The sequence below is a fragment of the Dermacentor albipictus genome, chromosome 2 (assembly GCF_038994185.2).
Source record: "Dermacentor albipictus isolate Rhodes 1998 colony chromosome 2, USDA_Dalb.pri_finalv2, whole genome shotgun sequence".
Classification (NCBI taxonomy): domain Eukaryota; kingdom Metazoa; phylum Arthropoda; class Arachnida; order Ixodida; family Ixodidae; genus Dermacentor; species Dermacentor albipictus.
The window spans coordinates 61,534,055-61,548,849 of record NC_091822.1 but is presented as its reverse complement, the minus strand read 5'-3'; the positions used below and the strand labels follow the sequence as shown (position 1 = coordinate 61,548,849).

The window sequence follows — 14,795 nt, the reverse complement described above, 5'->3', positions numbered from 1 at the left end:
CTCTCTGCGGTATTGCCTCGCTGGCTTGCAAATGCCCTCACAAAGGCGGATGGGGGGATAGCTGCCAGGCCTTCACGGTGAAATACAGGCGTCTTGCTTCGGGACCCACGTTACCTGGAACAGTGCTAGGCTCTCGCTACACTTTCGGGAACTGCGTTACCTGGAACCGTGCCAGGCTCCCGCTATACTTTGGGGACCTGCGTTGCCTGGAACTGTGCCAGGCTCCCGCTACACTTTATGGGAAGAGTCAGGCTGTGAATAGCTCCAGATGCGGCGTACGAGGGGGGGGGGGTCGCCAACGTGCTTGCACGTGCCGCGCCTCGTGAATGTGATATACGTGCTTCTGCGCTCCTTAATTAGCTGTGGTGCGATTCGATGTGGTCTGGTGAACTCGAAGGAGGCTCAGGAAAAGGTCCCGTATCCAACAATAGCCCGCCAAGTAGCGAAACATAAGTCTCATGCCTCAACACCTATTTTCACGCCTGCTAATTGGCGGGGGGAGAGGGAGAAAAACAGGGGATAAGAAGTGGAAACACTATTACATTCACCTATCCAGTTCACATTCTCTCAAATGTGGCACAATGACCTTCGCAGTCGCACACGCGCCACATACAGAGCATTTGGCCAAGGACATAAAAGAAGAATTTCGGAAAGCGGCTGTCTGTCAAGGCGTGCCTAGACAGCCATTGATCATCACTCTCGCCAATACAGCGGGCCCGCACAAAGCGGGGGGTAAATAGACTGTGGCACGCTGCAGTTCTCACAGTCTGTGCCGCACGCACTTCCAATAACATGGCGATAGTGTTAAGTAAGTAAAAGCCACGCCAAATCCTGCCTGACTGTTTAATACGTTAGCATTAGGAGTGGCAAAGTGGAAAAAGTGTATGTGAAGTGGGGCAATATGGTCACGTGGTGTATATATACATACACCACGTGACCGGCTTCCCCCACTATATATATAATAAAGAAACTTGGGCCCTTCGGTTAACTACAAATATATATATATATATATATATATATATATATATATATATATATATATATATATATATATATATATATATATATATATTGAGAGAACAAGGGCAACCGAGGGATTCTATTTTTGTTAATCATGATCACATAAAATGAAGCGACAACGAAGCCAAGGAAGGCACCGGGGCACTTAGCCGTGGTTGAAATTGAAATGCAGAAAATGGTGAAGAAGACGGCGAAATGATGAAAAAATCATTTGCCACCGGTGGGTTCCGAACCCACAACATCTGCATCACGCGTGAGTTGCACTGCAATTTGCGCTACGGCCACGGCTACCAATCCGTACCCCCCCCCCCTACGCGCGCGCGCACACACACACACACACACAAACACACACACACACAAACACACACACACACACACACACACACGCACGCACGCACGCAAAAACCCTCCACGGTTGCTTAGTGGCTATGGTGTTGGGCTGCTAAGCACGAGGTCGCGGGATCGAATCCCGGCCACGGCGGCCGCATTTCGGTGGGGGCGAATTGCGAAACACCTACTTTCGCATTTGAAGAGGCAGGACGTATGTCCAGTGAGCGCCCGAAACACAGTCTGCAGTGTTGTAGGCCAAGTCAGCATCATGGTTACGGGATCTCAAAAACGTGTTACGTAGTGTTAACGCCTTTTCACGCATTTACCGATAACTTGCAAGAAATTTTCCGGATGTCTCGTGGTATGCTGAATGTAAGCTCTGGACAAAATAAATGTGGTAGGCAGTAAAAGTATATCCTGTACCGATGGATGGAAACAACCTTAGGAGCTCGCTTTCACCCTTAATGCAAAATGCATTCGCAGGTTCGTGACACAAGAAACACGAATCCGGGATCCCCAATGTGCCATTTGCAAGGAAAGAGGTTAATGAAGTGTCTCTGCTGTGAGATCGAGGCCTTACAGGCAAATACGATAGCTAAGTAGTGATGGGCGCTTGCTGAAACTTTTCGTCGCTGACACCGGGGTCGGCTTTACACTAAACTCACCTTCATTAGAATTTAACGACCATACAGTTCTCAAAGTGCGAGGGTCTGAGCGATAACACTTACAAGTCGTTTGGGGCCATGGTAGGTTGCAGAACATGAACTCTCGTTCTTCTTCTCCTTCCGATGATGATGACGATGATGATAATGAGCCTTACAAACAAGCTACGTACCCACAATGGGGAACGAGCCATGAATTATGTGGAGGAGGAGGAGGAGGAAGCACACTTCATTTCTCTAGAAAGAGTAATTCAGCGGTCAGGCCGGATGTCCTCATCTTCTATTGGTTGATGACGATCTCCGGCCTGCATGGTTGGCACCCCTATTTCAGGGCACCACTGAGCGCGGCTGCTCGCCGGGCATGATCCACCAGCCTCCATTGGAGGCTAGGGTTGCCGCTGGAGAGCAGGCTCCCCCCCTGCTCCGCACTCGGATTTTCTATTTTGTGGAATGCATTATTCGTATTGCACTCTCATGTGATGTGACAAAGTGTGGGTATTGCGCCACATCACGGGCATGTGTCCCTATATTGACTTGGGAACATATTGCTTAATATACGCAAACTTAAGAAAGTTCCTGTCTGAAGCTTTCGCCAGTAAACTGCCTGCTGTTGAGTATTTTGGGGTGGGGGGTATCTGATCCTCGTCCCTCTATGGTAATTTAGTATGTCAGAGTACGTTGGGATCACTGTCATGAAGTCCTCAGGATCTCTGTTTAGGTCCGCTCGGTTTGTATGCTTGCGAGCAATCCTATCTACCATTTGATTTCCCTCAATTATGTGGATGTATGAAACGCACGGATAGTAGTATCATAACTACAGGAATGACACGAAGCACTAGGAAAGGTGGATCTGGAACAAAATTATAGCCGAGTAGTCAGACCATATCAATGCACGATTACCCTTAAAGGAGATAGAAGATTTCTTTTATTCTTTTTTGATCTTTTATTGCGATAACAATTATAAGGGCGCTCGAGACGCACTCCCGCCGCTCACGCCGCCATCGTGCGGTCCTACGGTCGACGGCGCATGCGCGGGTACCACGCGTAGGCTTTTCAGAGACGCAAATTGCGTTTAGCTGAAGACACGGCTGTTTCCTGCCTGTACGATCGCGCGTACCATGATGTGGGACGACTACAACAGTTACTGGGGGCGCGTCTCACCACATCTACGGTATGAGATGCCTGGTAGCTGTCAGGGCGCTGTTTCTCGCACCCAGAAGCAGTCGTCTTGCGTGCTGCGTCGCCCCGATATGTCACAGCCCCGGATAGTTAGAACACCATTGAACAAGACCCGTGAAACAAGAGAGACCTTAACTAATTGCGTTTTTCTTTTAATGAGTGTGAATTACTAAGACTGTCCTAGCACAATGCAAGCTCTACCCACCGAAGACCAAGGTCTGGCCGACGGGAAGAACGTCTCTCATTCTATTATGAGCGGGAAAACAGGGACAAGTTGTCTGAGAGCAACATTGGAAAGCAGCTCCTCCCTGCGAGCCAATAAAGCTTTCTGGTAAACTTCGGTTCGTTTTACTTTCGCTTAGACTTGGGAACAGAAGCTATCACGTAGGTATTTTTGAAGTAACGATATACTTTTCTCAGTATTTAGTACTCTATCTCAGATACGTTTCTGAAGTAAGTATTTAATGCTCTCTTCAAATACTTTGTGGCATGGTATTTAGTAACTTATCTTTGATGCATTTTTAGTAACTTGTACAAGCCTAGTTGCAACTCAGAAACGCCTTCGGTTTATACTTGCAGCATTCGAAATTATCCCCCTGGACATAGGAAATGATGTGAAATATTTGGGTGTGATAATTACCAGTAAACGTTCCTGGAGCGCCCACGTTGATTACGTCTGCACTAAAGCATTGAAATAATTTTTTCGTCCAAGAAAATTGAAAGGTCTCCTTCTAATGTCAAACTGGAAGCGCATCTTTCCTTGGTTTGCCCAGTGCTCGGCACATGGAACATGCGTTCCATGTCATCCATACTGCAAACTTGGAGCGCACTGAACTTTTGGTCACTCGCTTTACTCTATGGGAATCTAATTATTTTAATTAAATTTGGAGTTTTACGTGCCAAAACCACTTTCTGATTATAAGGCACGCCGTAGCGAAGGACTGCGGAAATTTCGACCACCTGGGGTTCTTTAACGTTTTAGGAATGGCCGGACGGGGTGGCAACGTGCCAGCTTTCAGCCCGCTGCACATGTTCCAGTCCGACCAGACGGGGCGCACTTCAGAGAACTGCGAATAACCGGCCGCCACGTGGCGCGGGGTCAGCTCAGGAATGTGCTACAGAGTTCAAGAAAACCCCTCTGACGTCGGCTCCGGACCATTACGGACACGAATATGTGAGCCCGCCTCCTCCAAAAGGGTGGGTCATCTACGGTGACGTCAAATGATGACGTCGAACGATGACTGGACGAACGTTTCCGTCCACTGGGAATCAAGGGGGGGACCAAATGCTTATAAGCAGCAATTGTCGGCTGCTAGTGTGTGCTCGTCGTCGGGAGCTGAGTGCTCCTTGTCATGCTAGAAATGTACTCGTGAGCTGTGTGCTCGTAAGCTGTTTGCTGTATGTTAGTCTTGCGGGCTCCATATGGGAGTCACGCTAGACTGTCGATGTATGTCTTATTCAAAATGTAAATACTGCCAGTAAATCCTGCTCGTCTAGTTCCTGCCAAGGTCCTTCCTACAGCTACTACTGCCAACCCCAATAACGTGCACTTAAATTTGAGTACACGGGTGCTTTCGCACTTCGCTCCCATCGAAATGTGGCCGCCGTGGCAGGGATCTATCGGAACGTAAATCTACATCATCGCTAATGAGTACGTTGAAGTGACTGTAGCTGCAGTCGCTACATCACCGTACAATTGAAAGAGTAAGGTTTTTTTTACCTGCTGTGCCGCACAATATCGGCATAAATCGTGAAACTTACTTGTTACCCGCGCACACGAGGTGTTCGAGACCTATTCCATCTAAAGTTATATAGCCATACATCACGCCAATGAACCTGTTCTAGCATTCTAATAATTTTCTACATTCATGGTTGCAACTCTTACTGTACAGCTGATGATTTTGAAAATCGCCAACTAACACGCGAACCCTCTCCTGCTTATAGATAGATAGATAGATAGATAGATAGATAGATAGATAGATAGATAGATAGATAGATAGATAGATAGATAGATAGATAGATAGATAGATAGATAGATAGATAGATAGATAGATAGATAGATAGATAGATAGATAGATAGATAGATAGGTAAATAAATAAATAAATATGACAGCACAAGGATTGATGCATGCCCTTAGATAAGGGCTCAGCTTTGTAATCAATGTCAGTGCAGAGGATAGGCTTATTGACGTGTTCTAAGGCGGAATTCGTAATGCGGAGCCACTTCGACTCTTTTTGCGATGTTGCTGTTTGTATCTGTCTTGCATGTTTAGCCATGGCGCGCCGGTAGCGCGCAGACAAATGATAACAGCACGAGGCATGCCATCGCTGCGACGTACTGTGGTCACTGTCGTCACACACACGCTCGCAGCACACAAGCAGAACTGCCGGCTTTACATGGACAGGTTGTGCCATTTGGAAGAACATGACGCAATATTAAAGAAGGCTAGGTAGCCAGCTACACACGAAATGCTTCGTGTAAGATTAGTTTCGTAAGAGCGTGAGATGTGTATAATATTGTTACGTGAAGGACGAGTCAGTAAGACGAGCAACTATTTACAGGTTATATTTACAACATTGGTTGCAACGCTGACCGGTTAGATTCACAGCGCGAGCCCGGTTCGCTCTTCCTCCTCTTTTCTGGAGTGATGGCGCCCAAGCGCCTCGTTCAAACAATCAAATACCACACGCGTGTAGCATAATCCCCCGGCGGCAGAAGCGACGTCCCGGAGCGTCTAAATGTCATAATTGGAAGGGTGATACTGCTTCAGTCGTTTAACGTGCAGGATATCACTGGACTGGGAAGCAGATCGGGCGTCAGGGGCGATGTCGTAGGTGACGGGAGTCACGGCACGAAGCACTCGGTATGGGCCTGTGTAACGAGACAGCAGTTTTTCTGACAGGCCGACCTGACGCGACGGAGACCATAGAAGCCCCAAAGAACCAGGCGGGAAGTGCACGTCTTGGTGTCGCCGGTCGTAAAAACGCGTTTGGCTCTCTTGGGATTTCAGAAGGCGGTCACGGGCGATTTCCCTTGTGTGGGCACAGCGGGCGATGGCGTCGAGTGCATATTCCCTGGTTCATACCGCGTGAACAGGGAGGATTGTGTCGAGGGGCAGTGCTGGTTCTCGGCCGAACAGAAGGAAAAATGGGGAATAACCGGCTCTGTCGTGGCGCGAGGAATTATAAGCAAATGTGATAAACGGTAGAGCGAGGTCCCAGTCAGTGCGGTCTAAAGAGATATATTTCGCGAGCATGTCTGTGAGAGTGCGATTGAGACGCTCCGTGAGGCCATTTGTTTGCCGATGGTATGACGTGGATAGCTTGTGCCACGTAGCACAGGACTGCAGGATGTCCGCAATAACTTTTGATAGGAATGTCCGGCCACGGTCTGTGAGAAGTTGTCGCGGAGCTCAATGTAATGAAATCACGTCGAGTAGAAGATACTCGGCGACATCTGTGGCGCAGCTTGCAGGATGCGCTCGGGTGATGGCGTAGCGCGTGGCGTAATCCGTGGCCACAGCGATCCACCTATTTCCAGAGGTAGAAAGAGGAAAATGGCCAAGTAAGTCCAAACCAACCCGAAAGAATGGTTCCGCGGGAATGTCGAGTGGTTGAAGGTACCCAGCAGGGAGCGTCGATGGTGTCTTGCATCGCTGGCATTTCTCACACGCAGCTACGTATCTTCGAATGAAGGGAGCAAGCCCTGGCCAATAGAAGCGTCGGCGGATCCGGTCGTAGGTACGTGACACACCCAAGCGACCGGCAGTGGGGAAGTCGTGAAGTTCTTAGGGATCGCAAGGAGTAATGCAGGGCCGTCGGGGTGAACGTTGTGGCGGTAGAGTGCGCCATCTTGAAGTGTGAATAAGCGAAGGGAACTGCCGGCAAGGGACGATTCCAGGCGGTCCATGATGATACGCGAGGACGGGTCACGGCGCTGCTCGTCGGCTACATGGATGGAGCAGTGGAAAAACAGAGGGAGCACAGGCGTCGGTGTCAGTACCAAACGTAGAGGTCGCGTCACCGACTCAGTAGGGAGAGAAGCAATCTGCGTCCTGGTGTTGGCATCCCGACTTGTAAGTCACTGTGTAGAGATATTCTTGTAGTCGGAGGGCCCAGCGACCGAGCCGGTAAGTAGGATCGTTGAGCGACGAAAGCCAACAGAGCGCATGAGGGTCTGTGATTACTGAGAAGGGATTGCTGTATAAATATGAGCAGAACATTGAAACAGCCCAGGCGAGAGCAAGACATTCGCGCTTGGCAATTGAATAGTGGCGCTCTGCAATTGTCAGAAGCCGGCTTGGGTAGGCTATAACGCGGTCGTGTCCGTGTTGGCATTGCGATAAGACGGCGCCGACCCTATAACCACTGGCATCGGTTCGGACCTCTATAGGTTCGGACGGGTCAAAGTGGGCCAAGACCAGTAGATTGGTGAGAATCGTGATAAGGCGTGAAAATGCGGCAGCCCGAGGGTGAACTGCACGTAGAAGGCACGTCTTTATTCAGACGTTCAGTGAGTGGTCGAGCGATTGCTGCGAAATCTTTCACGAACCGTCGGAAATAAGAACAGAGCCCCACAATACTCCGGCCGTCTTTGACAGACTGAGGTACAGGAAAAGCCGCTACTGCTCGAACCTTCTCCGTGATGGTTTGTACTCCGGAAGCATTGACGAGGTGACCTAGCACTGTAACCTGTCGGTGCCCGAAGTGGCACTTCCATGAGTTCAATTGGAGCCCAGCCTTGCGGAAGACGTCAAGGATACCTGCGACGCGCTCAAGGCGCGTCTCGAATGTAGGAGAAAACACAAGGACGTCGTCGAGGTAACAAAGGCAAGTTGACCATTTGAAACCTTGAAGCAGAGTAGATGATCCGTTCGAACGTGGCGGGTGCATTGTATATACCGAACGGCATAACCTTGAATTGATAGAGGTCATCTGGAGGGATGAAAGCGGTCTTTTCTTGGTCTTGCTCATCTACGGAAATCTGCCAATAGCCAGTTCGAAAGTCGATGGATGAAAAGTATTTGGCACCGTGAAGACAACCAAAAGCGTCGTCGAAATGTGGTAAAGAGTTAACGTCCTTTTTAGTAAATGGGTTTAGGTGGCGTAATCAACGCAGAAACGCCACGTGCCATCTTTCTTTTGACGAGTACGACCGGCGATGCCCAAGGACTCGACGAGGGCTCAAAAATGCCTCTGGCGAGCATCTTGTTTACTTCCTGCTGAATAACTTGCCTCTCTGCCGTGGACATGCGATACGGGCGGCGGTGAACGGGAACAGAATCAACAGTGTTTATGCGATGCTTAACAAGGGATGTCTGATCATTGTTAGGGGTCGATTGTCAAATATAATAATAATAATATTTGGGGTTTTACGTGCCAAAACCACTTTCTGATTATGAGGCACGCCGTAGTGGAGGACTCCCGAAATTTTGACCACCTGGGGTTCTTTAACGTGCACCTAAATCTAAGCACACGGGTGTTTTCGCATTTCGCCCCCATCGAAATGCGGCCGCCGTGGCCGGGATTCGATCCCGCGACCTCGTGCTCAGCAGCCTAACACCATAGCCACTGAGCAACCACGGCGGGTGATTGTCAAATATGTCGCGGTAGGAAAGCAAAAGGCGATATAGACCGGCTGCTTGGTCAGGTGCGAGGTCCGGAGTGACCATGGGGCGTAATGGACCGTCGAGGTGCAAGGCACCCTGCAGGTGATCAGGAGGATCAGGAGACGCGTCGGCTGCAAGAGCAGTGACGTGGTCGTCTGTCACTGACCGGAGCGCGGCCACCGCTATGCCTTCCTGAAACACTTGCTTCGTTGACATAATTGATAACGGGGAGACACATCCGATTAGCGGCAATGGTTACGACGGAGTGTGGCATAGAGATGTCGCGCGCCAGGAGGACCTCCCGAATAGGTGCGATGACATAGTTGCCATAAGGCGCGGTTACCGTTGAGGCCAATTCGACGAACGTTAGGGCTTTTGGAGGTAAGCGAGCAAACGCTGTAGTGCAGAGGGTGGTCAGTTGTTCGGGGTGAACGTCTGAGAGACGAGGAAGCTCGAGGCGCAGCGTATCGGTGGATCAGTCGATGAGGGCAGAATGCGTCGTGAGAAAGTCGAGCCCGAAGATTAGGTCATATGGGCAACTGGTCAGCACGGTGAACATTACTGGAACTTGGCGGCCAGCAATTCCTATGCGAGCAGTGCACATACCCCTGACGGCAACAGTGGCGCCATTTGCGACGCGTACGGCTCGAGTGATGGCAGGCATAAGAACTTTTATGAGCTGACGACATAGGTTATCGCTCATTATGGACAGTTCGGCTCCGGTATCAATTCATGCCGTCAACGGAATGCCATCTACGTCTACTTCAATTAGGTTCGTGTTGATGTGGGGCGTCAACGGAGGATTTCGATAGGACAAACGTGATCATCATCATCATCATCATCCTGGCTACGCCCACTGCAGGGCAAAGGCCTCTCCCATACTTCTCCAACTACGCCAGTCATGTGATAATTGTGGCCATGTTGTCCATGCAAACTTCTTAATGTCATCCGCCTACCTAACTTTCTGCTGCCCCATGTTAGGCTTCCCTTCTCTTGGAATCCACTCCGTAACCCATAATGACCATCGGCAGCTTCCCTCCTCATTACATGTTCTGCCTATGCCCATTTCTTTTATGCGAAGCATATTACGAGAGCTCAACCCAGCTCCTCAGGCGCGGCGGTGTCGCCTTGAAACCACGTGACACCGTGACGTCACGAGAGAGGAGAAGTGGCTTTGGCTCAACTCTTTCAAGACGGGCTGGGTGGGAATCGAACCAGGGTCTCCGGAGTGTGGGACGGAGACGCTACCACTGAGCCACGAGTACGATGCTTCAAAGCGGTACAAAAGCGCCTCTAGTGAATGCGGTGTTGCCTTAGAAACGAGCTGTTTCTAAGGCGTGCGTCTCTTGCTCAGGCGCACATTTCGTTGCCGCGCCGAACGCTGCTTTGCTCGACGCTCACCGCGTCCGATGCGGGGCGCGTAGTCGCTGCCCTGTAGCCCATTGTCTTACACCCCTTGGCGGGTCGACGGGAACGCTGTCGCGTTCCACTCTTGAAGGCGAAGCAGTAATGCATGAGTTGTTTCTTCGTCTAGCCGAACCAAATATAGCCAAGCAACAGCAGTTCACCAGGCTAAACAGTGGTTCAACAACTAAAATAAAGGCTAGTATGCTTCGCATCCTGGGCTTAACCTTACCTAAGCCACAGCCATTTTTTCTTCATTTCAACTAAGATGTCATTACCTCGCGTTTGTTCCTTCACCTAATCTGCTCTTTTCTTATCCCCCCTTAAGTTACACCCACCATTCTTTTATGCGAAGCACATTACGAGCGCTCAACCCAGCTCCTCAGGCGCGGCGGTGTCGCCTTCAATACCACGTGACACCGTGACGTCACGACAGAGGAGAAGCGGGGCTCCAACTCGCGCCGTCGCTCGCGGCGTCGCGGCGGTATATAAGCAGCTGCGCTTGCCTCTGCTAGACATTCACGAGGTGAGATGCCTCCTGGAGACTGAGCTGCTCGTTGGAATGAGAAGCGAAGGTTGCGGCGTGCTACAGAGACTGATTTTCTAGGTGGCTTTGGCTCAACTCTTGCAATATGGGCTGGGTGGGAATCGAACCAGGGTCTCCGGAGTGTGAGACGGAGACGCTACCACTGAGCCGCGAGTACGATGCTTCAAAGCGGTACAAAAGCGCCTCTAGTGAATGCGGTGTTGCCTTAGAAACGAGCTGTTTCTAAGGCTCAGGCGTGCGTCGCTTGCTCAGGCGCACATTTCGTTGCCGCGCCGAACGCTGCGTTGCTCGACGCTCACCGCGTCCAATGCGGGGCGCGTAGTCGCTGCGCCGTAGCCCATTGTCTTACACCCCTTGGCGGGTCGACGGGAACGCTGTCGCATTCCACTCTTGAAGGCGAAGCAGAGTAACGCATGAGTTGTTTCTTCGTCTAGCCGAACCAAATATAGCCAAGCAACAGCAGTTCACCAGGCTAAACAGTGCTTCAACAACTAAAATAAAGGCTAGTATGCTTCGCATCCTGGGCTTAACCTTAGCTAAGCCACAGCCATCTTTTCTTCCATAGCTCGTTGCGTCGTCCTCAATTTAAGTAGAACCCTTTTCGTAAGCTCCCAGGTTTCTGCCCCGTAAGTGAGTAGTGGTAAGACACAACTGCCATACACTTTTCTTTTGAGGGATAATGGCAACCTGCTGTTCATGATCTGAGAATGCCTGCTAAACGCACCCCATCCCATTCTTATTCTTCTAATTATTTCAGTCTCATGATCCGGATCCGCGGTCACTACCTGCCTTAAGTAGATGTATTATCTTACCACTTACAGTGCCTCGCTACCAATCGTAAACTGCTGTTCTCTCCCGAGACTGTTAAACGTTACTTTAGTTTTCGGCAGAATAATTTTTAGTCCCACCCTTATGCTTTGCCTCTCCAGGTCAGTGAGCATGCATTGCAGTTGGTCCCCCGAGTTACTAAGCAAGGCAATATCATCAGCGGATCGCAAGTTACTAAGCTATTCTCCCTTAACCCTAGCTTATCCCCAATGCTTCCGAATCCAGGTCTCTGAATACGTCCTGTAAACACGCTGTGAATAGCATTGGAGAGATCGTGTCTCCCTGCCCGACGCCCTTCTTTATTGGGATTTTGTTGCTTCCTTTATGAAGGTCTACGGTGGCTGTGGATCCGCTATAGATATCTTTCAGTATTTTTCATACGGCTCGTCTACACCCTGATTCCGTAATGCCTGCATGACTGCTGAGGTTTCGACGGAATCAAACGCTTTCTCGTAATCAATGAAAGCTATATACAAGCGTTGGCTATATTCCGCATCTCTCTATCACCTGATTGATAGTGTGAATATGGTCTATTGTTGAGTAGCCGTTATGAAATCCTGCCTGGTCCTTTGGTTGACAAAAGCCTAAGGTGATCCTGGTTCTATTGGCGATTACCTTAGTAAATACTTTGTATGTAGGCAACGGACAGTAAGGTGATCGGTCTATAATTTTTCAAGTCCTTGGCATCCCCTTTCATATGGATTAAGATTACGTTAGCGTTCTTCCAAGATTCCAGTACGCTCGATGTCATAAGGCATTGCGTATACAGGGTGGCCAGTTTTTCTAGAACAATCTGCCTACCATTTTTCAACAAATCTGCTGTTACCTGAACCTCCCCAGCTGCCTTCCCCCGTTACATAGCTCCCAAGGCCTTCTTTACTTCTTCCGGCGTTATTTGTGGGATGTCAAATTCCTCGAGACGATTCCCTCTTCCATTATCGTCGTGGGTGCCACTGGCACTGTATAAATATATATAGAACTTCTGAGCCACTTGAACTATCTCATCCACATTAGTAATGATATTACCGGCTTTGTCTCTTAACGCATATGTCTGATTCTTGCCTATTCCTAGTTTCTTCTTCACTGCTTTTAGGTTTCCTCCTTTCCTGAGAGAATGTTCAATTCTATCCACATTATACTTCCTTATGTCAGTTGTCTTACGAATGTTGAATAGCTTCGAAAGTTAGGCCAGTTGTATTCTAGCTGTAGGGTTAGACCATTTCATACATTGGCGTTTTTTAATCTGATCTTTCGTCTACTGCGATAGCTTACTGGTAGCCTGTGTAACCAGGCTGCTGCTGCTGATGATGATGATCCTATCTAACGAAGTTACCACCGACTTCTATTGCACACTCCCAGCAGAATGTCGTTCATGGCTCCAACACTAAGGTCCTCTTCCTGAGTTAAAGCCGAATATCTGTCCTGTAGCTTGATCCGGAATTTCTTTATTTTCCCTCTGACGGCTAACTCATTGATCGGCTTCTTATGTACGAGTTTCTTCCATTCCTTCCTCAAGTCTAGGCTAATTCTAGTTCTTACCATATTATATTCACTGCAGCGCATCTTGGCGAGCACGTCCGCATCTTGTATGATGCTAAGGTTAGCGCAGAGTATGAGGTCTTTTTCATTTCTAGTCTCGCCATTCTGGTACCTCCACGTCCACTTTCGACCATCCCGCTTGCGGAAGAAGGTATTCATTATCCTCATATTATTCTGTTCCGCAAACTCTACTAATAACTCTCCCCTGCTATTCCTAGTGCCTATGCCATATTCGCCCACTGCCTTGTCTCCAGCCTGCTTCTTGCCTACCTTGGCATTAAAGTCGCCCATTAGTATAGTGTATTTAGATTTCACTCTACCCATCGCCGATTCCACGTCTTGATAGAAGCTTTCGACTTCCTGGTGATCATGACTGTATGTAGGGGCGTAGACTTGTACTACCTTCAATTTGTACCTCTTATTAAGTTTCACAACAAGACCTGCCACCCTCTCGTTAATGCTATCGAATTCCTGTATGTTACCAGCTATATCCTTATTAATCAGGAATCCGAGTCCTAGTTCTCGTCTCTCCGCTAAGCCCGGGAAGCACTGGATGCGCCCGCTTTTTAGCACTGTATATGCTTCTTTTGTCCTCCTAACCTCACTGAGCCTTACTATATCCCATTGCTGCCCGCCAATTCCTCCAATAGCACTGCTAGACTCGCCTCACTAGATAACGTTCTAGCGTTCAACGTTGCCTGGTTCAGATTCTAATGGCGGCCTGTCCGGACCCAGAGATTCTTAGCACCCTCTGCAGCATCACAGGTCTGACCGCTGCCGTGTTCAGTTGCTTCGCAGCTGCTGGGGACTGAGGGCCGGGGTTTGATTGTTGTATTTATAGAGGATGTTGGGGGCAAGTACTGCACCAGGGTGGCCAGTCCTGCTATGGTGCGTTACCGGTTCTGGTCACCTGGATCAGGCCGCACTCCAGGCATCTTTATGCAATTTTATCAACACCCGGATTGTTCTTTTTTTATCCGGTGGAAAATTTCGCGGCACTGGGATTCGAACCACGGTCTTCTTGCACGCGAGGCGGATGCTTTACCTCTACGCCACCGCTGCAATTTTACGAACGTGATGCAGCAATATTAATGCGTACCAGTATTTAGCTAGGTGCCCGGGGTCATTTCCTGCTACGTTCCGTTCATCTTTCCGTTTCGTGTTTCCCAAAAAGGTGTACCGCCATGTAGGAATGTATACGTGAATGTCTGCGAATGCACAAAGTTCCGTACGCTTACTGCAAACCCTCGACGCGATATTTCGTCAGCCAGCATGTTAGTAATAGTTAGTGCATATATTTGCCCAAACTCCATCCTTCTCGCTTCAAACGGCTTCGTGACTTTGTAAACTCCTCATTTGAAACAAGGCATTGTTTCATAAATAATTAAATAAACGTCAATAAAATAGCCGGGCCGGGGGATTCGAACACACGACGTCTAGCATAGAATCCCGATATTGAAACCACTATGCAACAGACGCTTCTTTTCCTTTTCTTTATTGCCACATTGAACAGCACAATCACATAAAAAGATACCTTCGGGGCGAGCGGCCTCTAAGAACTGGCGTTGCGCGATCCCGTTATTATTAGAGCCCGAATGGCTCCCAAGAGTTGAAACATTGTTAAACGTGCTCGAATATTACGCCACTGACGCATGTATGGACAAGCATCATAGAAGG

General features: G+C 49.1%; 1 protein-coding gene across 1 annotated transcript in view; it reads right to left on the bottom strand.

Annotated features, from left to right (window-relative positions):
• The window catches only part of LOC135909051 (uncharacterized), a 70,165-nt gene extending 68,013 nt beyond the window's left edge, over positions 1-2,152 (bottom strand). Inside the window, exon 1 of the mRNA XM_065440904.1 lies at positions 2,079-2,152. Within this exon, the coding sequence (XP_065296976.1) occupies positions 2,079-2,095 (17 nt within the window). The 5' untranslated portion in view covers positions 2,096-2,152. The remainder of the gene's footprint in view (positions 1-2,078) is intronic.
• Between the last annotated feature and the right edge of the window lie 12,643 nt (positions 2,153-14,795).